The following is a 27,402-nucleotide window of genomic DNA, read 5'->3' as shown; positions in this document are numbered from 1 at the left end:
TCTTCTCAAGTTCAGATGCATGTGGATACTCCATTCAAGTCTAATATTAATCACCAAATTTTTGTGTAACATAAATTTCTGCTTTCAGTTAAGAGTTAGTAATAACCAATGCAGTTCCATACTGTCCAATTTGTACAGAGCATAAAATAGTTGTAAATTCAGGGCTCAACTGATCAGCACTTACCTTATCAAGTTCATTCGTAAGTTTTTTGTTTTCCTCTGTTAGCAGAATCTTTTCTCGTTCATACTTTTGTTTGAACTCTGTTTCAAATTCCTCTCTTTCACTTTGGCTAAGAAATAAAGTGAAGCAGAATTACAAAGTTTTCTATTCTAACTCACCCCATTATTCATTTAAACACAAAGAGATCAATGCAGACACATGTTGAAGGGAAATACTACATTGATAATAGCAAAGGCTATTAAAATCAAGCAGTTTTAATAAACCACCATTTTAGGATTGCAAGCCAGCCTGTTGAATTTTAGAATTAGTAGAGACTCCCTCAGTACAGAATTAAGAGAGCTGCAACCAAGCCAATGTTTATCAACCCACTTACACACATTTTATTCTTCAGATGCATCCTTTAAACAGACCAAAGTATGTGTCGACATTGTAAAATGCTCAGGGCACATTCTCACCTCACATGAACATTATTGTAACACACGCATTTCTGTAATTCCAAGTTTCACACAGAATGACGGGCAAAAATGACCACACATGGAACCAGAGCATACAGAAGCCAGATTAGAGCACTCAGGACTGGGTCTCTGATGAGAAAAGCATATATGGGCTAGTCTTTGGGCAATTTAGAACAGCCCAGATGTCATATGTGAACTGTTAATTCAGATATCACATACTCACTATGAGCAAAAAGTGGGTGAATAACTTTCACATTCCTAATATCACCAGATTCTACAGCATGTTTGGACCATTCTATCTAAGAAAGTCTCACAGTAGCTGTTTCCCCCAAACCTTCCCTTCTCCCATGGATGTCATCCAGTAGAGGAGAACCCATGGCTGATTCTGCTTAACATCAACTTTGATCTTGCACAATGAATGTGAGAACCTGAAAACAAACGAAGCTGCAGGCCCTCTGTTTGCCACAAAACCCATGGAATTTCCTTCAAGTGGCGCACAGCAATGTTTCAGATGTGTACCTCTCACCTTGCATCTACTGTTTTCAGATTCACTAGCCTTGCATCTTGTACCACCTTTTTACCAACTATTCATGTCACTGGCACAAAGTTCATCAGTAGAACTATACTATAAATGCCACAGATACAGAAAATATCCACTCAGCAAATACCACTGTCCAGTCTGAAAAGACTTGAAAAAGTGCCCAGGATTGAAGGTTGACTGTAAAATTAAAATCCAGGGGAAACCCTGTCTTGAGCACTGCAATTTTTTTTTCTAGATACTGATCAGAATTTTACACAATGCAAACATAAATTACATTCTTGCTTCTTTTTATGAGATGCAAAACTACTACAGCTTTGCCTAATTGAGAGAACACTCTCCAAAGATGAGAAATACCAGTGGTTACAGTGAACCCAGTTAAGAGCAATGCTGCTTTGAATTTCCTACTCTTAATTTGAAATTCATTTAGTGCTTCAACCACTCTTTGAAATCTAGTACAACATGTCAGACTTATGGTGAAATTCTATGTTGTCAGGCGTCCTTTGAAACGTAACACTTCATCCTAGTAAAGTTACATATTATCTCACTGTTTAAATGCCAAGTTTGAAATTCACCACCACTCCTTTTCTATATCAACAGATTCCATGCATATGATGAGCAGTATAGGGAAAAGGCAGGAAGAGATTAAAGCCCTGGCTGTCATAGGAATTAATACCAGCTCCTGCTTCTGTTTTCAAGGCATAGATTCAAAGCTCATTTTGCAGACAGAAGTCCAAACTAACTTTTAATGAATTTCTTTCACGCAGCTTTCATTGGTTTGTTTAGGAATTTTTTTCAGTATTTGTCTTAAATGTATTCGTTTAAGGCTTTGGGGCTCAGAGCAGCCATAAATGACAGTGGATTAAGGACACTATGGATTAGTGAAAGAGCCCAACATGTTTGCAGGTTTCTATATTTTACATTCTTAATTATGCTGGTGATTGTCATTACCCCAGTAAGTCAGATTGCTACAGTATAATACAGAAATGAAGATAAATTTGAAACAGAGGAGAATGTGGGTATAATCCATCACACCCAAACAGCCACTCAGCAAACAACAGAACTGTGACAGACTCCATGGATGTACCTTGGACAGGCAGCAAGATCAAAATAATGCTTTTGCTTTGAAGCCTGGCATCCTCCTCTCCCATCAAACTTCCTCTCTCATCTAACATTTAGCTGTGTGTCTCCTCTTCAAGTTAAGAAAATATACACAACCCAGCTTTCCTTTTATCAGTAGAACTGCAGCAAACCACATGCAAGCAATGTGAAATACTGCTTTATGGTATCACTTTGTCACTCCAGCTCTTTATTGCATCTGTAAAAAGTGGCCAAATATTTTATCTTACTGCTTTGAAACCAAGAAAAATAGACCTGAAACAAACACCAGCCCCCAGGCTTCTTTTTATCACACAATTTAAAACCAGCAAATACTGTTCTATAAAGTTCTCTGCTTTATAAATCCATCATGAAATGACAGGCCTAAAAGAAGTTTCTACAAATGTGATTTATTTTATAGAGTTTCTTGCATCTTCTTCTGAAATACTTCGTAATGACAATTCTAAGAAATGGAATTTAGTGCTACACAGATCACTGGCCTGATACTGTGCTCCTCTGCTCCCAACTTTAATAGCAAGCAGTTTATGAGACTTCAGCAAAATGCAATAATTTTGTACAGGAAGGTAATCTCCCTTGAAGACTTGTGCTTTGGAAATAGCAAAAGTTAGAAAGCTTAAAATTGAAGGAAACAAAGGAAAATATCTATTTTAAAAATGCAAAACAGAAACCACCAACGTGCAAGTTACACAAAAATCGACATACAGATTTTGTCAAAGCTCTTCCTGATCCTTGCCTAGAATAACCTATGTAATTCACTCATCTTACACAGTAATACAACCACATCCTCTTACCAAGATCTTTTTTAATATGCACTGACGATTATTTTTAGACTACTAAAATATTTTTGCCAAACTGTATAAGCACACTTCAACTCCACACCCACCCCAAGCCTATTGTTGAAATAATTCCACTTATTTCAGCACAAAGCCTCCAGGTGCTTCCTTTTCAGTGCTTACATTCAACACCTCTCTACTGGAAGACTCACAAAAAGCTTTTCATGCCAGACTACAAAAGCTAACACCCATATGGATAAGCAGAAACAGAAAACCTGTGTTCTTTTAAGGAAAACTACCAAATATTGAGTAGCAACAGCAATTCCTGCATTCCTAATGCTTAAACTTCCCTTCTAAACTGCAGAAGTCAAACCATGGCATAACTTGAACAGGGGACTTCTGCCTTTCTGTGGAGTCCTAATGCTTGCATGAGATTTTGCAGATTTGTTTAACAAAGACAAGTAAGATCAGGCCTTCCCCAAGCACTGATCATGTGCTTGGACACCTGATTGAACATGGTGCTGCAGCCCTTGCCATGAGTGTTTGATACTGGTTAGGTGACACATTTCTGCTCTCACTTCAAAACCTTCTCTAACACAAACACTTGAACCACATACAGAAACACATGGTTATGACAGCATCCACTGTAGATTTGTACCCAGTCCTTTTTTTATTTATAGAGACCAGACTGAAGGAGAGTTTATGAATTAGCTAGAACAGACATCTAGTTAGAATGCCTGCAGCTGTGCAACATTAGAATTCGGAAAAGAGTTTTTCATTTGGTCACTGCTTGCAGGTATGATCCTTTCAAACAGTTTAACCTGCAGAGAGCAGAATTCATGATTCTTTAATATTCCTCCTTCTGCTGGACTTAAAAGAGTGCCATACCATCACCTTTCTATGTTACAAGACAGAACAGCCTTTTGTGCATTTGTAACTCATTGGTCAGCATGACCATTAAGTGGTGTCACAATGAAAACATGCTGCTGAGGCAGGGCTCACCTCTCCAACCAGATCAAAGCAGCAAACTCCTGTGCTGTTAGTAGGTCCAGCCTATTGAATAGCTGCATGCTAGGAAGAAACAGTTCATGCACTGCATTCTAAGCTGTATGATTTGTGATTCCTGCTGAATACAATTTACAAGAGATACAGTGTTTCCACCTCTATTTGCATAAACTTTTTGGAAAAAAATTATATTTAATTTACTACTTCTATTTAAAGGTCTTGCTATAGTTTGGCTAACCTCTCAGCAGGGACTTCTCTATGGTTTCTCTCATCTGCCATCTTGCTACAGCAGCAAAAAGACTCATCTATATTAGTGTCTACGAAGCATTCTGAATTTTTTTATGAATGAACATGAGCATGTTCAATTTATAACTTATTCCTACTACTACACCATCCAACAGAAAAACTTGCTTTTATTGATGAATGCCTCAAGGAACAATCTCAAGGCCAGTTATAAGCTCCACCATGTGGGAGAGAAAAAAGCAGGTCTGACAAATTACCATGTCAGGAGAGATAAAGCAGCTTACGCCCACAGTAGTCTGCTGACTGATGTTAACACTGGATGGAACCCAGCATGGATTAGCCTCAGCTCACATTAAGTGACTGTTCCTGTGCTGGCAGAAATGTAAACAATACTTGATCTCTAACACATTAGTTTTGCATCAAAAGATGAAAATACCAAATAAAAGAAAAATGTCGAGAAACTGTTTTAAAGTGCAAAACAAGCTTCAGGGGTCAACTTACCCCGAGCTGCAAGTCTGTAACTCAAGTTACATACCTTGGAATGGCCAGCCACTAAAAGAGTTCTGATGCAAAATTAACTGTTTCAGTACAAGGATGTGGAGCTTTTTGTTCTGTTCTGTTTGTAAAGGTGACTGGTTTTAACCCTGGCATCAGCTCAGCCAAAGTGCAACAATCTGCATTACACTTAAGGAAGTGACAGTGTGTTTGGAACAATACTAGGAGACTTCAAAGTGTTAAGAAAAGGTAAATTTCATACAATACTCACTTTTCTCTTCTGGTTTTCTCTAACTTGTCTTTCAAAACCATGATCTCCTTCTTGAGGGCAAGCTGCTGGCTCTCTGCATCCCGCAGCTCTTTCTTCAGACTTTTTATTTCATTAGCATGCATCATTTCACGTTTAGATAGTTCCTCTTCGTAGAAAACACTCTTCTTTTCCAGGTCTGCCTTTAATTTAGTGATCTCTTGCTGGTGTTCTATACTGCTTACCCCAGGTGAGCGACCAACCTGTTTTTGCTAAAAAAACCAGCCCCAAATTAACAGTCAAGAATGCTGAAAACGATACTTAATAACAACTCAATATTCCAAAGCCTTTGTTTAGAAATAGCCCATTAAAGCCTTGAGTTAAACACATCTATCTCAATTTATTTCAAAATTTGTTAGGAGCATAAATTGGAATGACACTCTATTATTTTGCTATTTAAGTGCAGTAAGTTTTCAAGCTACTGAAAATTTGATCATTAAATGCCTCTGGTCATGTTCTGACTCCTCTTAAATGCAGTCAGAAAGTGACCACAGAATTAAAGACTTTGGTGCTTCCACTCAGCTGACAGCAACAAGTTGAAGTGACTTTCAGAAAAGCAGAATAAGAATTAGGACAATAATATATTCTGAAGGACAAATAATTTCTGGAAAAGCTATGCTAAGACAAGCAGAGGCTTAACTGAAAGCTAAAGTGTAGCTAGAGAAATACTACATGGATTGTATCAGTCAGGAGGGAAACCTGACCTATTTCACTTAAACTGACCCTTTCTATCATAGTGGATTAATAGGATAAACAAGCTTTAAACAATAAGAGTAATTACTTCATTTTTTGCAGTTTCATAGCTCTCTTAGTCAGGTCTTCTGGCATTTCAATAGTCTTTAAACATTACTTCAGGATACATTCACATTTGCACCAAATGCTGCACTCACTAAACTCAATGTCCTGCCATAATACAGAGGAGGAGCAAGATCAGGGTCAAAATGAGACAGTGGCATGACATGCACTGAAATCCAAGTCTGGAAATGACTTTTTAATGTCAACATATGGACAATTTGGTTTGGAATTTCTTCTCGTTTTTAAAATGTGTAATGAAAGGTGTTCTAAGGAAAGGAAATTCATAAAAACACTTTGAAAAAGTGCAGGTGACTGAAAAACCTACTTCCTTATGGTGACTTTGTCACACTTTCCAGAGGACTGAGGGTATTTTGATAATTATACCTCCATTCTTACCATGAGATGCTAAAAACCTCTCAGTCACCCTTAATTTGGCATGGCTTTGGGTAATTTTCTTTTCCTGATGTATGAGCAGGCTTTAAGAGCTAAATGTCATTGTAGAACGTTCTGATGAGCTGAATTTGTACCATGACAAATTCTGTGAGAAAGCTGGGCCTTGCTGTTTGTGTCAGCAAAAAACTGCAAAACCCCGTACATGTACGAGCCAGAGATGTGCTGCTACTGCACTGTTTTTTCTAACTCATCAAAACAACCATCTGGTTTGATCTAAGAGTAAAATCCTGCCCTTAGGATGCAGAACACTAAACTGGAGAAGGAAGATACCATCCTAACAGGAGAAGCTTTGGAGAAAGAAAGATCTTTTTTAAAAAAAGCAGCATAGGCATTTTCTTTCATTCACAGGCACTGTGAAATTTGTTGTTACTGCCCAACATCCTAAATTGTTCACACATACAGGGTAATGGAGCACAGAAGAAGTTTAGGCTTTGCAACATCCTCTAGCAGGTACATAAAATGTTTTAGTGGAATTGCACATTTTTTACCACAATGAAAAGATACTATTGCAACCATAAGAGAGATGGTGGGATAGAAGAGAAAGCCCAAGGGTACTGGACAATGGCTTGGAGAAAACTAGAGAGATATAGTAAACAGAGAATACATTTTTAATTGATGTAAGCACATATTCCAAATAGATGTTTTCATACATGCCTATTTCAAATGGACAAATGGTGCAACTGAGACAGAATGTACTTCCTGGCACATTGACAGCTGCTGTTTAATGCACCCCTCTCAGCTAACAGGACACACTGCTGACTAACACTGAGCCTGATTTTACTGAAAATCTGAATACATGACATCCACATGATCCCCTCTGTCCACACACTTGACTGACAAGTTTGCAGAACCCCAGCAGGTCAGTGCTGCACAGAAGGACAGACAGCAGGCACACTGCCTTCTTCCCAACAGGCTCTGCTTCGTCCATGAACTCTGACATTATCCTTTATCACAGCCTCTGCTCCTTTCCTGAGGAAGCTGCACCCAGCCCTCTGCACCTCCCCAGATGATCTGAATGAGAGTCACAGCGTTCACATCTTGGCCAGCAGCTCTCTTGTCATTTAAGTTCCTTCAGAACTCCCTCAGGTGACTTCACATCTGACTTACCTGCCAGCTCTCCTGCTCCCTGCAATCATCCCAGACAACCCAGCTCATGTGCCCAGACTGCTGCAAAGAACACACTGGGTGGCAATCTCCCCTCCTTCAGCACTGAAGTCTGACACACTGAGGACTTGTGGAGCATTTTATGCCACAGCTCTATTAGCTCAGAGATTGCCTTTTCCATCCCCAAGCAGCCCCATGAGATTCCTGAGGTTTTCTGCTTTGGATTTAAAGCAGAAATCCACAATCACTCTGAGCATCCTCTGCAAAATGCTTCCTAAATTCTCTTTATTCAGCTTTCAACATCCTGTTTACACTTAACCTTCCATCATTTATGGTTTCTTCTATTCTCCTCATTTGGAGAAACCTTCCTTTCTTCTTTAAATACTTTTGTCTAGGAGAACTTCCTGAATTTAACTAAAGAACCATGCAGAGCTTTTACTGAATGGACAGTGCAGTATCACAACAAGCACTCGTGACCCAAACTGTGCTTACTGAATTATAAAATATTACCAAGAAAGCTAAAATTCCCTTTTCCTCTTCTGACAAACTTGCCCTGCTGTTATAAATCAGCATATCATTTATTCTCAACAGATCTCCCATAAATTCTTCTCGCCTCTTAAACTATCATACAAGCTCTTTGCTGATGCGGAAGATTCATGGAAGCAGAAGGAACACATGTTAATTTTCAGGTAACAATCTGAATTCACAGCAGTAGAAACTTCATTAATCCAAACTTCATATTGAATGAATTTCCTTATTTTCTTTTAGCAGAGGAAGGCCAAATAGAAGAATGTTTGTACAAAATCATCAAATTTTCTGTGCCATAACTTAATGTTGATGAATGTCCCAGAGACTTCTAATGAAAAAAGACTTGGTTGTTCATTTAAATTAAGACCAGATTAGGACTAATCTCACATTTTGTCCAAAAAGTTTAGAATTACCTTACTGCATGAAACATTTGGAACGGGATTTTGCTGTGAATGAACAGCAATCCATGTAAGTAAATTAAAAACTTTCTATTCAATTTTTGAGAAAGCCTATCTTCTCTAGAGCACTGCATAAAAAGCTAAATCACAGAATAAAATAACAGTTAATATTCTTGGCTGCCTTAATTTCTTCTTTTAAAATCACATGCACATGTGAGCAATCTCATCAATATAAACAAAGTCTTCACACTCAATGCTGTTCTTGGGTAAAAATGCCTCATCCTCTGGGTGAAAGGCAGAATGTGTTAAAACTGTTCCTGTATGGTTACATCAGTTGACATCCACTGTGCAGGAAACATGAGGAACAACACAGCAGACAGAACACCTCTACAGAAACCTGCCTAGATTGCAGGTTTATCTTCAAATATTCAACCATCTTATGCTAAAACAAAAAAGCTTTTAACAAGTGAAGTTAAGCAAAGCATTAATGGAAGCAACGTGGTAAGACAAGGTTGATTATTTAGAAACAGCACATCAGGCAAATGTTAATTTTTCTGGGCAATAATGCAATGCATGCCTGTGTTAACATTCAGCACCAAGTGAAGTGACAGACTGACAAAACCCTTTTGTCCTACATCTGAAAGCAATCAAACAGATCCAAGTCCTAGTTGACTGGTAAGTGTGCAGGTGTTAATATCAAAACAGACTAACCTTTAGCCCTTCTACTTCACTTTCCAACTGTTTAGAGTACTGTTCACTCCTCTCTCGCAATTTCCTGTCTTTGGATGCCTCAGCAGCTGCAGCTTCAGCTTGGACTTCCAGCTGCAAAAGTACATACGTTTTTAATAGATAGGATTCTGCAGGGTTTTTTTTTCAAAATCTATTGATGGTATTCAATATAAGAGAGAAATCTTCAGCACCAAACTGAACACTTCAAAGTCTTAGAAAACAAAATTGGTACTGTTTGAAACAACAGACAAAAGGTTAAAGATTTACAAATTTAAAATAATACTCAGAAAACCTTACATATAACTTATTTCATAGAGTCCAAACAGTCTTCTCACCACTTACTTCTTTTTTAAGTCTCTCTGTTCTGCGTAACTCTTGCCTTAAACTTTCTACTTTTTGCATCACCACTTCCATTTCTTCCTCCTTATCTCGGAGCTGGCGGGCAAGCTTTTGTTTTTGAGAGTGCAAGTCTGTCAGCCGCTCGTTCATCTCTGAGAACTCCTGCATTGCCAATTTCCGCTGGCTGTGTGCATCTTTCAGCTCTTTGGCTTGGGATTTTAATCTGTCACTAGACTCTGCCAGTTCCTACAGTTTAAAAAAAGAATTAAGTAATAAACCTAGAAAGCTACAAGGCCAATTCTGTCTTTGGATGAATATCTAACACCTTTTCCAGAGTGAATAGAAACTACATATTCTTTTTGATTTCATGAATGCATCTACAATACAGATTGGATGCCTCTATGAATAGGGAAAGAGGCATGTTTTACATTACTAGAGTGAGTAAAACTCCATAAATGTAAACCAAGTAAGAATCTACTCTATTATTACAGGTAAACACAATGGTGTTCAAGCACTTGCATTACAACACAAAAATACCTTGCTTTCTTAATGCAAAAATATCATTAGCATTAGTTTTTAATAATTACAAGAATCTCAAGTGCTAAATGGTTAAAATTGAATGGAAAACTCTGCTCTATGAAAATTTTTACTCAAGAATCTTTAGAAAACTGGCCTGCAATGGCAAATATTATTTCCATACACTGTACCTTAATATCAAATATCAGAGAAAGTTTCAGGCAATAAAACACTGCAGTGAATAAAAGCAATATATGATAACTATCCTTTTCAAAGAATCAGCATGAAATAACACTGCTAGTGCAGTGATAACTCCACACCACAATACCTTCACAAAGCTTGCCGTGCCCTAGATTTGTGCCACCACACTACCAGTGAGGGACCACAACACTTTAAACAGTTCCATAATGTTCAGTAAAACCAGAGCAGAAAAAAGAAGCAAGGAAAAGCAAATTTCAGGATTAAAAAAAACACCAACTGGAAGAACTAATATTTGGCACTGCTGGCATCCATGTAAATCTAAACATGTTTCTAAGGTTCTTAAAAAGAGGTCCTAATCACTAAGAGTTGGTTTAGAAGAGAGATGGTCTTTCTGGGACAAATTGGCAGCTTTTTAAATTTTAAGAGCCTTAAGGGTCAGAAGAAACAATGTTACACACAGCTGGCACATCAACTTTAGCGTGGACTCTAAAATACTGAGCCAATATAATTACAATGAAAAACAGGTTTTACGTATTTCACACCTGATTACAGGTTGATTTAATAACAAATACAAAAAAGAGCCATGAAAGACAGTATGCTAAAAATAAGAAAATGTGGGATCAGGGAGATAGAGAAGAAGAAATAAAATCCAGTATTCTTTAGCTGTAGTTATTTCAAATTACTTTTCAATTTTCCTACTTGGGCAATTTTTCACATCTCCCTCTGGAAATACTTCTGTGACACAGCCTTAATACCATATTCTTCACATTTTTTCACTGTTAAAGTCTCACCCATACTTCAGATTAAATTGTCTGGAATAGTTCTTCTCTACTCTGTCTTCTAAGCCCTATCATTATCACCTAAATGTGAAGCTCTAAAACCTTTTTTGCAGCCACCATGCAATTTGGATTATGGAGTTGTTCACTATCTGGAAGCAATCACTTAGGGAGCACCCAGCAGTCATACAGACAATGTGTTAAATAATGTCCTTTTCTTCAACAAAAAAAAAAAGTCAGAAAGCTAAGTAGGTCATGCTACACACTTGTTATCTGCTCATTAGTTATACACTTGAAAGTTATTACAAGCAAAATGAACAAAAATAAAACAGTCTGGAGGGCTTAGAACAGTTGCTGACAAAATGATTTTACCTTATTAAGATCTTCTCTCTCTTGCTTCAGCGTCCTGACTTGCTTTTCAAAAGCCTTAATTTGTCTGGAGGCATCATCCAATTCCCTCCTTGCAGTGCTGGCCTCCTCGAGCTGCTGCTCCAGCTGACCAGATTCTAGAAAAAGCAGCAGAACTCTAAATATTTTAAGGGAAAAATCAGAATTCTACAATAGCATAGCCTAGCTGCTTGAAGCCCCTTCGATATTTTTTCTGGTTTCCATTTCATCACAAAAGTAGGCAATTCTTATCTGGTTTAGAAAAGGGAGCAGGTTGTTTCAGCTGCCATTATCTGCTTTTAAGGGAACAGAATGAAAGGTCCCAGCTTGCTGGAATATAACACGAAAATGATAATTACTTGTCTTCTCACATTATATTGGCCAGCTCTAATACATAATTCTGTAATGTATGCTTTAACACAACTTATACATTTGACTTTTATGTGCTGTGATGTAATATATAATACATCTTTTATTACACCGTAATTATAAACAGTCTCCCTCCTCCTCCCAATTTCCCCCAAAAAGAAACAGTAAAAATAATGGGTCACTCAAGAGCTGGCAAGTGTTCTCCTGTCAGTACTCTTAAAATTAACTTCAGCTGATTTTACTTATTTCTAGTGTGAAAACCACTTGTTTTTATGTGATCTGCTTTATTACTACTATAAATAAGGGAGAACTATTGCAACCAGTTTCTTACCAACAGTCAGTTACACAGTGACAGTATATTTCTATGGCACAGTTAAATTATGTCATATAAATACCCTCAAATTCTACAAGAAAACCTGAAACTCATAAAATATGGCAACTGATATTTTTTAACTAGTGAGTGGGGTTTTTTTTGCCTCATAGTCTTTACTTCAAAAACAAGACTTAAAAGCAAGATATATTGGAAGGTAAGTTAATTCCAAGTTCTATGAAATCACTGGACATGTTTTCTTTTATTTCAGTTGTGGGCAGGTCTTCAGACCACTTGTATTTACCCAAAGAACAGGAACCCATCTATATTCTTAATAACAGCCTATAACTACATTTTCATAAATGCAACCCTAAGAGACTGGCTCTTGGAGAAATCAAATATAAAAACACATACATTTTTAAGAGTGTTAATTTCTGAAACACAAGAATTTTATAAGCAAATTAATACCATTAGCTTATACCCAGAAAAATATTCACTATTGTTTTAATTCACTCACTCTTGTTTAAAATTTAAAAGAATGCACTTAAATAAGAGATGCAGCTCAAAGCCAGAAATTATTAACTGCCTTCCTTATGTAGTCTACTCTGAAGTCACCAGTGAAAAGAAAGTTTATATATGGCTCTGCTGAGCCAAGATAAATCTCTCTTCTGTGCATGAACTACTTTGTTCCACAGCTCTGTTTTCCTCTTGCATTGCTGCCCTTTACATATTTGGCAATATTAAAGATTCCTCAAAGTTTTCTCCTATGTAACTTAGCGAACAAAAATTATAACTTTGACCTCAAAAATTGAAAGCATATGCTAGCTTGTCATTTCCTGGAAAACCAGATAGACAAGAAAAATGTATTTTTCTAAGCCCTCCCGGTGACACTCCTGAATTTGACACAATTTTGAGCTCATTCTTTATTACCTTTTTAAGCAGGTGTTTACTCTTACAGCTTCAGAAAAGGCAGTAAAACAGGTTAAAGAATGCAACAAAAAGCTAGGTGTGACATATGGGTTGTAAATGGTAATTTTCCGTTTAATCACCCTAGTTGTAACTAACATTTTAGATAATATATCCAAACATTCACTGTAATACATTATTACATTACATTTAGTAACTCAAGAGATGAGCCCAAAGCATAAAAAGGTTATCTCTGCACCTGAACTGAACCTTCTTAAAGTTCATCAGATCTTTTAAAGGCTACCCAGAAAACCTGGAACTAGCTCCCCTATATTTGGAAGCATTCAGACATGGCCATCATTTGGTTTGTTTCTGTATTCTGCCATTAATATAGTTCTAAAATCTATCTCAAAACCTCCATAAAAATCAAGTAAAATAGAAAATTCTCTTTCTATTTTATCAAATTTGCTTGTGTTAGTTGCAGCTTAAGGCACAAATGAGTCTTTTCTAACAAATGGCTGGATCAGACAAAGCATTCAAGTATATACTGGCAAAGTTGTGGAGTGACTGGGGATGGGTTAGGCAGCTCTACATCTTCCTCATTTGATCCTATTATTCACTTCCAAACCAAACTCCAAAAGTACACATTGTGTCTAGGAATAAATACACAAATATGTATGTGGTGTGAAGCAGAAAATTCTCAGTATTGACCACCTTCACCAGACTTTGACTTCTCTTCAATTTCAAAAGGGACAGCAGATGTGTTGGGGAATGTTTCCACACCTTTACTATTATTTTTTTTTAATACCAAAGTAAGTGAGTGATACTTTAAGCAGTGAACTAAGTTGCAGATCAATAGTAAAGAATAAAATACAATTTAAAGCTGATTTTGATGTTTTTCTGTGAATGATTGGTCTCATTCAAAAACTGTTCTTGTAAATGTTGCTTTTCAGTTTACAAGAAGAAGAAAACTGAAGAAGAAAACTGAAAAGTCAGTTTTCAAAACCTGATCTAAGGATATTGTTGCTGAGAAAGGATTTCTGATCATGTTATCTTTATCCTCATTACAGCAGCAAGAGGAGGGACATTTGGCTGGAGCAAAATTTCACAAAAGCCTTTGTCCTGATAGAGTGCCAACATGGCATCACTCAAACCAGAGTGATCCTCCCTGAGCTGGCTAAGCCATGTTCCTCTCCAAAAATAATGCCCATGGTACAATACAAAACTGCTGCATCACGCCAGAGCAGCTGTCCAACTGTGTATCTGTGACAGGCTTTTTTCAGACTACACAATTTTAACAGGCTGTAATCTGTGTGCTGCACTCTGCAGCTCACCCATAGCTCTTCCTGCCCCACAAGGCAGCTGCAGAGCCCAAACACATCCACTCAAGTGTCTGCAAGCTGAGTTCAAGTTACTCTTTCTGTGGGTGTTGCTGCTGGCATTCCTGACACTTTCAGGAATTGAATGAAGTCTTGTCACAAATACAAACCAGAACAAATGTTTTTTGTAGTTTCCTCCAACATTTCTGGCTGTTTGTTTTTCTCTTGTCTCAGGCAAGATATGGACATATAATAGAGATGTATCTACCACTACTTGTGACTGATTTTTCACACAAACCACAGACATTTTCCTGTAAGATTAATTGGGTTTTTCTCCCTGTTTCTCTGGTTCCAGACCTGATATCTAACATTCTCTTGCTAATTTTCCTATTTTTATCTTAATATTTTTTAAATAAAAAAAATCTTGCTGTGCTTCCTTTCTTCCTTTTTATTGAGATGTCTCTGCTCTTAAGATTCTATTTTAAAGACAGCATTATGGAGATGTATAGCAGGAATCCTATGCTATGAATCACTATGAGAGAAAACTCCCTTTAACTTATTCAGAATATCAAATCAAGAATACTGAATACTAGCCTTTAAAGCAGGCTAAAAATACATTAGTCAAACAGACAGCAAATTGGTTCACTCAAAGCTATATTCAATATAGTGGTGCACTGTAAGTCCTCCCTCTCAAAGTTCTTAAAACACGAATTGTCCAGAATCTGGAAAAGTAAGGCTGGAAAAACATGGATCTTTCCCTAAACATCTCCAGTTGCCTGTGTAGAACACATATAATGGGCTAAGTAGATTTTTGTTTTTTGATTAGTATGAATGTCCTGATAAAAGGCATCGTAACATTAATTTAAAAAATAATCTTTTTAGCTGCACAGATTTCAAAACCACTTTTCCATCTTAAAGTACTGAGGTTCTTGACAGCCAAAACTTTAGTTTTCATAAAATCTTCAAGAACTCTCAGAAGCAAAGAAAATAAATGTTCAGTTTTGAAAGGAATGACAGCACATTGACAGCAGAGCTGAAAGGTGGTTCTTCTCCCTCTCATCTCCCTTTCCCCACATGCTTCTATTGCCCACCTTGTGCTGATTTATCTGATCACAAGTTGATTAAATTCTCTCTATCTAACAGCATTTTCCTTGTTTAATCAAGTCAATTAAAGTGATGAGAGAGTGCAGGGAATGCACAGGTTGAGAAGGGGCCATGCAGCTGTAGGCAGGACTTATTTTGGTGACAGTTTTCTTTGATCAGTTTTGCTGCTGGCAGTGCAGCCTCATGGCCCATTGTATCCTCTCTCATGCACTACTCCTTGCCACTTGGAAAACTCTAACTGAATTTGGAGAAAATGCTGTGGTACAGTGGGAGAGTGAGGGGTAAAATGAGAAGTAAAAATAGACTGGAAAATTTTATAAAGCCAAGGAAAACTAGCATTACGATTGGAGAGAAAAAAAAAAACTTGACAAAATACAGTTTCTTGTTACAGCTTTTACATTACTATTTATAACATACCTGTTACCTGTTTCTTCAACTTCTCAATTTCTTCTTTCAAACTTTTAATTTCTAAATCTTTACTTGCTGTTATTGGGCCATCCACTGTTGAATACTGAAGAGCCTGCACTGTCTGGGTGGACTCTAGAAAAAGATAGAAGAGAGAAGGATGGATGACATGCCTGACATCTGAGGAGATCAAAGAGATACTACTGATAAATTAAGACAAGCCAAAAGATCCTGCACTAGGCATTCTACAGTTTGCAATTTCCAATTATTATGTGCCAAGTTTTCAGTAATTGTCAGCTAGACCAACTAAGTTCTTAAAAGTTTTAAGAACAAAATGTTTATGCCATAGTGACCAAGGTACAGTGAGAACAAAGTTAGCACAAGAAGTTGCATACATGGTGTATTTCAGGCATAAAGTGTAACAGAAATTTAATTTGTCAATCAAAATAATAAAAAGAATCATTTTCTGCTAAAAAGCATTCCACGAGGTATATTTATTTTTTTTCCCATAGTATAAACAGTGCCTTACAAAACTGCAGGTTAATCTAAGTTTAAAAAGTGATAGAATGATTTTTTTTTTTAATGACTATACCTTGCAGTTTTCTGCTAAGTTCAAGCTTCTCCTGTTCTAGACGTCTTATTCTCCTCTCATAAGCTTCTGTTGCTAAACTATCCTCCAAAGTTCTCTGAATGCTGGCATCAAGATCCATGGAGGGTGGTCCAGCTGTCAGTCTTAGACAGCTGCGGTCTGAAAGAACACTGGGGGGAAAAAATAAATAGTATTGGATTTTACAACAGCCTGATTTAAAACACTGCTATAAAAACATCAGCCAATAAACAGTTTGTTTAAGTTGCTAATTACTATGCCATTTATTATAACATCTTGTTATAATACTTTGCTTGTATGTGCTCATTGGAAATTGAAAGAATTTTTACCTAGCATGCCTGATCTCCTCAATGCATTTTTTGTTACACAGAATTGGATGAACTCCTGATTAAAAATCATTATGGATACTCTATGTTAGCCAGATAGCAAAAAGCAGAAGCTTGGACAGTAAAATTACAACAGTAGTTCATTTGAGAATAGTTAATCAAGTATCACAAATGCTTTAAAGACAACAATCACTAAAAATGGTATGAAATTATCCCATAACAACTAGGGCACGGACATGTCAGAAATGCTGTGGCTAGTCATGTACACATGCTACTACTTATGCAAATAATGCTTTTGAAGTCCAGGACATTCTAGGACATAGTCACTTTCCCAGCAGAAACAGGCCTGTCTTTTCAATGGTTGTAAACACTTTCTTTATTTCCATAAACAAGGAGCATACAAGGGACTTCCCTGTTTAGTTTAGCAATGGAAACGAGTGAAATAAATTATACATTAATAGCAGATATCAAATAAAGTAATTTTTACAAAATTTCTATTCAGACTTACAGAAGTGTCAAAGGGCTAGAAATAAAACTGGTTATAATGTCTAACAAACTAAGTTTTGTTGGGGTCCATACATGCAGTTTTAACTTTGTAATGGGCAGTTAATTTCATATATTCTCTAATAACAACCTTTCTCATCAAAACTCCCCTGAGCACAGGTGCTGACCTGTACATATATGTAAATTTCACCTGCAGAGAGCTCATTCTCTTGAACAGACAGCATTTTAGATTATGGTAATTTCCTCAATAAACCACATTCTTTGATATCTGTTCAGTATGATTCAAAGACAGAAAGTTAGAAAAAGTTAGAATACTGTGTAACTAGCCTACAGACAATTTTTGAACTCTTAACTTACCAGCTACTTGTATATGTGAAACCCACAAATGGTAAATGATGGCCAGAAAATGCAGTGTGGGATGGTGGAGGCATTGTTTCCTAGAAAAATAACAGGACAGTTGAATAAGCAGTATCCTACTGGACTTGAAAGAAACAGATTTTTCAGTTTAACCATATGAGAAGTGTTAGTATCATGTGAACTATACTCACTGGCATCCTTATCTACAGCCCAAATACGAAACAACATCAACTAATGCTATTTATAATAGCATTTAACATATACAAAACCAGATCATGCTGCCATAAAAATGTCTTTCTAATTAAATAGGCTATTTTTCCAAGAAGCTCTTAGCACAAAGTGTAACACCTTTTATTCCCTGCTATGCTCCTCTCTGCTATTCAGTCAACAGGGCTTCCTGCCTGTAGAATTACCAGCCCACTTCTGAGTGGGCCACCTCTATTTGGAAAGAACAATCAGCAGGCATTTACTAGAAAGAAATAATACCAGAGAGTGTTCTAATCCCATTAGTGCTTTGACCATTTCTTCATTCTTTGCTCCTCTTTCTTGCCAGACAAAGAGCTACAAACAAAGACAAATCTTTGAGTTGCTATTCAGGCTAAAATAACCCTGTTGTTATTTTATTTGGACTATTTGAAGTTCTAATATTCTTAAATTTCTGTTAAAAGCTTCCTATTTAACCCCAAGATGCAAGGTTTACGTTGCTCTTCTAGAGAATGCCATAACAGTCACCAAAAGAAAATCCTCAAGAAGATGATTATTGCACTGGAAGTGATAAAAGACTCCAAATTGTCAGAAAAGGTATATTATATATACCTTTCTTAACAATTTCTTTCTAAACCAAACAAAAATGAATGAAAGGAACCCAGTTGTAATTTTCTTCATATAAAACTCTGCAGGAAAGGACAAGGAGTAAGACTGCACTCAAAAGAAATCTGAAATTACCTTTCCAGTGGTGATGTCAGCTATATTACATCACAACCTTGTCCTCTTAGCTGACAAAAACCTTCATGTTATAAAAGAGTTCCCAAACAACACTAATGATATTGCTAGATTGTGTAAATTCATGAAGTTGAGTATTTTGGAAACTAAGGACAAGATCAAATTAGAAAGCCTTAACTTTCCATTAAATCATTAAAAAAAAATCTCAATTATTAGAGATTACTATGGTTAGAAAAAGTAAAATTCTACTTCTCCTTTACATTCTATTTTCACCTTCCATAGATTCAAATTTCAAAACTGTATTCGCAAATAACTTTCAAAACTATCAAATACTTAATTGCATGATTTTAACAGCCCACATGACAATTCTCAGATACTACACTGAGAGGTTACTAAATATCTAAAATATTGTTTCTATTGATCATAAGGTAAGATTCTGTGAAAGAATTTGTTTTGCAGAGGTCAAGATACATATCTCCTGCTGCTTGTGTGAATTTAGCAGTACAACCATGCTGAGAAAATTACGACTGAATCTCTCAATAAGGCTACCAAACCAAACAGTGAAAAGCTAAAACCCAGCACAGCTTAGGCTGCCTGAATAGCCCAGTTTTGCCCTTTATGCTTGTGTGTACATTCAACATACTTTTTAAATGTCATTATTATGTATATAATTTTTCCATGGGACTATGGTCTCATTCAAAGCTCAGGAAGAATAACAACCATGGCTTTTCAACACTGTCTTTTATCTTCAGCATTGGGTTTTCCTCATTTGCTCTATGCAATTCAAATCTTGCCAAGAATTTTTGAAAGAAAAAAAAAGTCTCATGGGCTTATCTGTGTTGCTGACTTCTACAATAGCAGTGTGAGTATGTGGAACTTCCTCAAAAGATATGTATGAAATATGGAGGAGAAAATACCTCCAAGTTATATATAAGGAATTTGAGGCAAAGCAATATGAAATACAATGTCCACTGGTCAAAGCAAAAATGTAAAATATTCTCAGTCATGCAATGCCTTTAGGCTAGGTTTTTTCAGCAGTTCTGAGATACTAGGTGTGAAAAGAAATGGCAAGAAAATAACATCCTTATATTAAAACAGAACAAAACCTTCAGATGTTTCAAATTAGGAAGCTGAAAAAGAAGCTCTAGAAACTGGCATTCCTCTCTAACAGTTCAGGGGCATTGCTTTTCACCCCCAAATGTCTAAAGCAAAGTAAGAATGGGACTCAGTTTTCTCAGCTGAGAGTCCAGTAACTCAGCAGAGGAGCATTCTTTCTGCACCTGCAGGTCCCTGTTCCTTCCCAATGGTAAAGCATTCACACTATACAGGCATAGTTTGAAAACTTCAGGTGGGAGAATGGGCTCTAAAAAGGAGCAGTGGTGGAATGGACAACACTAAAATGTGTGAACAACCTCTAAAAAGTATTTCAGCTTCACAAACAAAGACCTGCTACATACAGCATGCACTCCAGCTACTCCATTCTCCATTCTAGCTGTTGCTGGACAAAATAATGTGCAAACTGGTATCTGAAGACTGTATAAACAATTTTTAAGATAAAAATACTTCTGCTGTGAAGGGAGGAGGAAATATCAGATATAAGTGAGGAAACAAAATGAAAAAAGTGCAAGTCATCCTATGTAGCTACACTGATTTGCCTAATTTGCCCATAAGGAAAAGGGGTCTGAGATTTAACCAGAGATCACAGAATCACTTAAATTGGAAAAGTCCTTCAAGATCATTAAGTCCAGCCATTAACTGTCAGGTCCATCACTAAATGACTTTCCTAAGGACCATGTCTGAAAAGCCTCCAGTGAGTCAATTGACTCCACCACTTTCCGGGGCAGCCCTTTTGGTTATGAAATTCTTCCCAATATCCAAACTAAACCTCCCCTGGCTCAACTTGAGGCCATGTCCTCTTGTCCTGTGGCTTATTACTTTGGAAGAGAGACTGACACCCACAAAGTGTTTTAGTCAAAGTGGTTTCCATGTTTTAATGAGCAGCTGGAGAAAAGGGAATGCAAATAACGATCATCTTGTCTACAAAAATTCACGTTGCCACTTATCTGCATGCCCAGAAAACTGAGTGAAACCGAGATGCACATGCAGTTCAGAAAAGAGAAGTGGTGAAAATGCTTTATCTCACATGTAAACAGAAGGTTTCTGCATCTTTCAAGAGATACACACACAAACACACCCAAAGGTATTTCTGAGGAGAGATCACAAGGCATTCCTCCAATGCTAAGGCATCTATCATCCTTTTCAAAAGCATAGAAACAGAAAGTCTCGTAAAATCAATGGTTGCAGAGCATTTTAAGGAAAGGTAAAAATATTTTCTCGTTCCTTAAGAAATGGCTGTAATATTTCTCCTACATTTCTCAAAACTCAAGTTGGAGAAAAGACTGGAAAAAGTTAAGTGGAAATGAACTGAAGGAAATCAAACACCAACATGAGCAATTAGAGTAATAAAATACAGTAAAATGCAATGTGCAAACTTATAGTAAGTCTTAGCAATGCTCTGCTACAAGTAGTCTTGCAGACTATCTATATGTAAATGTATTATTCTTTGTAAGACATGGACACTAAACTTGTTACTGCAACAGATGTATGTTAGCTAAAGACATGTAAAGCTACAATGAATTTACAAACCTTATGATTTTAGGACCAGCCTACAAACTATGGAAGTATTCCCCTCTCAGTACTTCAAAGCAGCACCTAAATGTTATTTATGCAGAACACAGTGAAATAAACTGCCTTTTCCATACATTTTGTTACAAAGTATACCACAAAGGCTGATTCATCAAAATGTTAATTGTATACTTACAGAGTTTTTTAAGCAATCATCATCCACATCAAAATTTGATGTATCAGTAGGGCTGCTGACTTCTGGGATGTAAGGTGCCTCACAGTTCCTAATGTTGTCCCAGTCAATCCCAGCAAAAAATGGATGGTTCTTAAAGTCTTCTATTCCATTTTGTCCAAGTCGATGCTCTCTGCTACAAATGAGCCTTCGGATGAGGTCCTTTGCACTTTCAGAGACATCTGTCACTTGAGCAGGAAACTGAAACCTCTCCTTAAAGATTAAAATAGGAGGAAATAGTTTATTACCAAGAAAAAGTTGGAAAAATTTACCTTCTTACTGAAAATCATTAACTAGAAAAAGAATTGTGCAAACACTTCAGCTGTGAAATACATGCGCTAAGGTTTCAAGGAAAAGATTTCTGCTAAGGATAGAAACTATTAAGATATTTTGTCTTCTACTTTTTCTCCTTTATTTAAATTTCTCTTACACTACAGCTGTTGAATTTTACAGCTAGCCCCATGTGGAAGAACATTTTAGAATCTTCTGCATAAGCCAAGGAATGGGCTCACCAGAAAAAAGAAACACAACAAGATTGATGCAATGTAGCCAAGACAGACTCCACAGAGTGAACTAACATCTATGTTTCCAAGCCCAGATTTTAAGTTTTAGCCTTATTCCAAAGCAAAGTCATCTGCAATCCATAAGCATTAACTTGCTACATGGAAACATATTTTTTGTTCATTTACACATTTTGTTCATTTGCACATTTATCAACACTTAACATAATTAGTACATAAAAACTTATTTTTAAATACGCGCTCAAGTTACCCCATTATTAAAAATTAGCTTAGAGACAGACAGAAAGTGCACTAACTTTGTGGTTCATTATTTTCCCATAGGTCTCCACCAAGGACTCAGCATAAAAGGGCGTTTCTCCATAAAGCATTTCATACATGCAAACGCCCAGGGACCACCAGTCACACTCGGGCCCATACTTCCCTTTTCCATCTTCCATGGCCTGCAAGATTTCTGGAGAGATGTAGTCTGGTGTTCCAACTGCCACTGAAGATTGGACCTGGAGAAGTTACATTTTCAGGATTAAAACCAACTTTCATCATTACAGACACTGTGGTACTATGCCCATGTATATATAAACCTAGTCCAGCATTCTTGTCATAACACGAACAACTAAACACAAGCAAAAGCTTCTAAATTCATAAAGAAATACTTAAGCATCCAACTGCATTAATAGGCAGCCTAATAATATACTTTTGCTAAACTATTATCAATATTTAAAAACAGATAAAGGACAGAACTGTGAATTGTCAGGACTAGAGCCAGTAAGCAATTATAGATTTGGTAATCACATATATTAGGTCAAATACTTTGTAATCCTCTGGGACATGATTAAACATACTGGAATTACATTCTAGTCACACTTAATGTGCAAATTTAAATGGACTAGAAGAACATCATCCCATTTCAGTATCTCATCTTGCTCATACTACAGCTTACATTTTCAATAAAGATTAGAGCTCAGAGCTTAAAACTGAGAGATTCATAGTTCATAAACACCTACTTGGCATTGACAGAACAGCTTCCCTTTATTTATTCACGAGCTGACTGTATACTAAGAAGTTCTTAATATACCGCAAATCCGAGCAGTCTGCCGTTGAATTTTCAGGAAAGTCAGTTATATACCAATACCACTTACAGCTCCATTTCACTTGCCATAAGGCACCTATTACCTTTATTAGCACACATTTTGTGGCTATCAATGGACTGAAGAAAAAATATTTAGGAATGTATCATTCTTTCTAATTTACCGTTCCATCTTCCATCAGTTTCAGACAAGAACCAAAATCTGCTAATCGAATATGTCCATTCATATCCATCAAGATATTATCTGGTTTTATATCCCTGCAATAAAACAAATTCCAGGATTAGTACAAAATGTATTGCATGAGATGTATTCCAAGCATTAACTCTGCAAGTCTTTTCATTCAAAACCAGCAACCTGTCAGTCACTCATGATATGGTGAAATTTGCACTAGAGTAATTTCATGAGGCTGTAGATCAGACAAATCCTACAATGCTTCTTAATTTTAGTAATTGTGTAGTTAAATTCCTCTCATGTCTCAAGGGTAGACAGGAGAATCTTATTTGCTCTGAGCTTTTGTATATAAAATTTTAAAATCATCTGAAGAATTTTAGTGAAATGCTCTCAAGTGGAAGATGCGTGCTTATACTGGAGCTGGAAAACAACCCCTAGATTTTACAACAGAACAAAGGCCAATGAAATCCTGAAATAGTTAACACATTTTTAGATTTGCTGTGCTTCACTGACATTCTTCTCTCACATGCATCTCAGCTCACTGTGCACATCTGTCATGCTTCTGCTGACACGACCATGGTGCACACCACTGCAGCTCTGCCTGGCCACACTCTGGCTGCCTCACTCAGGTCATGATGCAGATGGAACTACCCTTCTAAGCAGGCAGCATCATAAACATATCATAAACTCCTCATATAATAAACTCCTCATATTGTAAACTTGGCCCTTTTTTTTTGTCTCAGGCTTTTCCTAAGTCTATTGAAATACAGGTAGAGTGTATGTTCCCAATGTACAGCTGAGTAGGACAAAAGCCCTCAGTTACCAGAGGGACATTTGTTGTTCAACTTGTAAACTAGGTTCAAATGTTGAAATTTCTTTTCAATTAAGTATAGATATTAAAAACACACATCAAGCTACATTTTAAAAATATCTGACATTATTAGATTCTTACACCATCCTTATCTATTATATTCAAAACATAAGTTATGACTGTATGAATACAGGCCTACAAATATTTTCTCATGGAACATTTTTAAGATATAAGAAAAAACCTCCTAAAAAAACCAGCAAAAAAATTTAATTCCTCACTTTGCTTCACTCCCCAAACAACTTATAAAAAATGAATGTCACTGATTGCTTTACAGAAAAATCTCAAAATACTCACAAGCTACATGTTCACATTGTATCTAAGAGCAAATTTTGTTGTTTGGATTTTGATGTTTTGTTTTTGTTGGTTTTGTTTTTTGATGGGGTTTTTTTCCCCTCCAACTAAAAGTCGAGTTATAGACAAGGCTTACTGATAATTTACAACAGAAAAAAAATAAATTAGAACCACACCTTGAACAACATTGTAGAAGCTATGGCATAGAGGTGTCACAGAGTCACACACGTGGTGACAATAAATATCATAACAATTTGTTGTTTGGAAGAAAAGAACTTCCTGAATTTGTGTTACTCAAAGACAAGCAGGCAGCAGCTCATGCTGAACACAAACTTTAGGCACCTTTCAAATGCTCAGAAATATTTACAAAGTAGAAAGCAAACTGCAAGAAATCACACTTTCACAACTTGCAAGTGAGCATAAAGACAATTCTTTAGAAAGTAAATCAGAAAAATAACCAAGTCCATTCTCATAAGACCATTCTTCCACTTGATTTTTGCTGACACTGAATATGCCAAAGAATTGCAGCCTCCAGACTGAGATAGTTGTGTTTGTTTTGCACTCACCCACCAAAAACATTTCTTAAACACGCTTCTAAATAAAAACAAACACATGCCATTGAGACTGCTGGAATTATAACTTCAGTTTAAAACACTTTGCAAAAACATGCACCTAAAATCCAGTTCCTCCTAGAAGCTGGACCTAGTTCAAGCTAAACAAAAACATGAGTCACCCTTGAGGCTCCATTTATCCATGTTCTATCTTTTAATATATTCCCAAGAGAAATAATAATAACATTAATAACCATCATCATCATCATCATCCCAACCTCTCCCATTCAATCTCACAAAACAGCAAGAAAACATGAAAAATCTCATTGTGTTGTCAACACTGTGCAAAACCAAACCTGCAAACAACACTGAATACACTTGAAGGAACAACAATTTCTTGCAGAGTGGCATTTGTAATGCTCAGTAATAACTTCATAAGAATAATTTTTACAGTCAAGGAAAAAAGAAAAGACCAACTTAATAAATACAAATTCTTTTCAGCTCTTGTAACAGAAGCTATGGGCTATGAACAACTGTTCTGAATTCTGAGCTACATTAATAAAAGACAGTTCGAAAGACAAGAATTGCTGGTACCTGCAGAGCAGAGTAGGCTATAAGCAAAGGGAAGGAAAATTATGAGCCCCAGAGGGGAACAAGGAACAGGAGTAATTATTGCCAATGTAACTGAAGAATGTGAAGGTGGTGATTATGGGAAGAAAATCATGTCTTAAACCCTGCATCTTTACTGAGCCTGCAGCAGCTAGATTGCATTAGAATGATGAGTTTTGTTCCAGGTTTTCTTTTGAATGACATTTGTTTACTCTCTTTAGTGATCAGAGCTGATCTATCTCCTGTTCTAAAGGGAATATGGTATTCTCTCTTCACATTCACTCCACCTTCCCCAGCTTATCCCAGTTTCTTCACTGTATGGACTGGTTCCTTCTACTTCCATCTCAATTGCATTTTTATTCCTATCTCTCCTAGACTCACCTCAAAAGCTGCCATGTCCAGTCCTTCACAGCCTATCAACCCCAAATTTCCTCCCTTTCTATTTCCTCCTTCCTCTCTCACCTTCTTCACTCCCAAGTCCTCATCTCCCTGCTTGTTCAAATTTAACTAATCTTGTTTTTTATCCCATTTCAGTCCTCAGAAGTCATATTTACTCATAGTCCTGTTCCACTGGCTTCCTATTCCCATGATACAGGACAACTGTATCCTCTTTCCTCATGTCCAGTTCCTGTCCAATTTTCATGGCAATCCTCTTTGGCACCAAAAGGAACAGAACTATCAGTAATAGAGACACTGCACACAGTCTCTAGTGTCTATTTATCAGCATCTCCCCAAATTCCTTCAACATCACAGCTCTGAAACAGTGCAAATACAGCAGAAGAAAACTGTAAAGTATTTAGTGATCAAACTCTGCACACAGTGGTTTGGAACTCATAACAACTGGAATATTGAGGGAAAAATTATAACCTGAAAATATCTAGGTGGGGGGCACAGGAATGAAAATATATCCATGACTCAGAAGGATTCTTTCCTCCTGAATTTCAAGTCTCCACATCCCATAGCAGATGATTTTCTCACTGGTTTTGTAATAATTATTTTATTAATTGAAAATCTGTATAGGAAAAGCAATCCATGGTTCTTGATTTTGTTTCTGGAAAGAGGAACACTTATTGCTTCAGGCAAACACTAAGGAAGGAAAATTCCAGACCAAGTACCTAAAATCTGGCAAAATTAACAAGCAAATAATGAAAAGTTATATGGCTCAGTGAATAGAGCACTGGGCTGAATCTTTGTAGATAAGAATTACCAGGTGATTGTGGGAAGACCATTTAAACATCACTCAACAAGAACCATGGTGCTCAGTCAAGCAATTAATATCATCTGGCTAGAAGGCTGTAGAGCCTAAATACCCCACTAACTCTGTCATTAGTTCACGGCAACAAAAGGTCAGCCCACTTGAAATATGAAACACTAATTCACTTTCAAGAAATATAAGCGTTTGAAAGGTATGTTATGAGGCAGATTTCTAGTGGGAACAAGTATTGAATTGCTCTGACACCACTGTGCTCACTGGAGACCCTGAGCCTGAGCAAGTCCCCAACAGTTCAGCCCCACTCTGACAGCAGCTTCTGGGGGAGGAAGCTCAATGTGCAAGGGGTGAAGGTTGCCAGAGCTGGACCTGCACGAGCCAAGCTACTACAAATTCTTTAAATATGCTCCACACTGAATTAAGGGAACACAGGAACTCAACATATACAAAGAAAAATTTTTTTTTTAATGAGTGATTTAACAGCACTAAAGGAACTAGAAATCTGGACCAAATAGACTTCTCTAGAAACAGATATGTCCATTTAAACTTTGACTTCAACAGAGTGTCCAGGAGCAAATCCTACTTTTCTGAGCTTTGTTGGCCTTGACTGTAGGAGAAAATCAACACTGCACAGCAGCTTTGGAGAATGCAAGAGGAGTAATCAGCCCAATACTGAACACTTCACTTGCACTGAAAATGAGCAAAGGCTAATGAAAGAAAGAAAGAAAAATCTCTAATGAATTCT

At 36.9% G+C, this 27,402-nt stretch overlaps 1 protein-coding gene across 10 annotated transcripts in view; it reads right to left on the bottom strand.

Annotated features, from left to right (window-relative positions):
• Window positions 1-27,402, bottom strand: part of CDC42BPA (CDC42 binding protein kinase alpha) — a 183,360-nt gene that overhangs the window by 57,087 nt on the left and 98,871 nt on the right. For 9 of the 10 annotated variants that reach the window (XM_054514444.1, XM_054514443.1, XM_036380993.2 and 6 more), the window contains 11 exons: window positions 23,118-23,211; window positions 22,166-22,366; window positions 21,313-21,561; window positions 17,550-17,629; window positions 16,348-16,514; window positions 15,768-15,890; window positions 11,328-11,461; window positions 9,466-9,708; window positions 9,106-9,216; window positions 5,081-5,328; window positions 185-290 (listed from right to left, as the gene is read on the bottom strand). In XM_054514444.1, the coding sequence (XP_054370419.1) occupies window positions 185-290; window positions 5,081-5,328; window positions 9,106-9,216; window positions 9,466-9,708; window positions 11,328-11,461; window positions 15,768-15,890; window positions 16,348-16,514; window positions 17,550-17,629; window positions 21,313-21,561; window positions 22,166-22,366; window positions 23,118-23,211 (1,756 nt within the window). The remainder of the gene's footprint in view (window positions 1-184; window positions 291-5,080; window positions 5,329-9,105; window positions 9,217-9,465; window positions 9,709-11,327; window positions 11,462-15,767; window positions 15,891-16,347; window positions 16,515-17,549; window positions 17,630-21,312; window positions 21,562-22,165; window positions 22,367-23,117; window positions 23,212-27,402) is intronic. The other variant, XM_036380991.2, reaches the window with a different exon arrangement.

This window comes from Molothrus ater, chromosome 3, assembly GCF_012460135.2.
Source record: "Molothrus ater isolate BHLD 08-10-18 breed brown headed cowbird chromosome 3, BPBGC_Mater_1.1, whole genome shotgun sequence".
NCBI classification, from domain to species: Eukaryota; Metazoa; Chordata; class Aves; order Passeriformes; family Icteridae; genus Molothrus; species Molothrus ater.
This window is presented reverse-complemented; position numbering and strand designations above follow the sequence as displayed.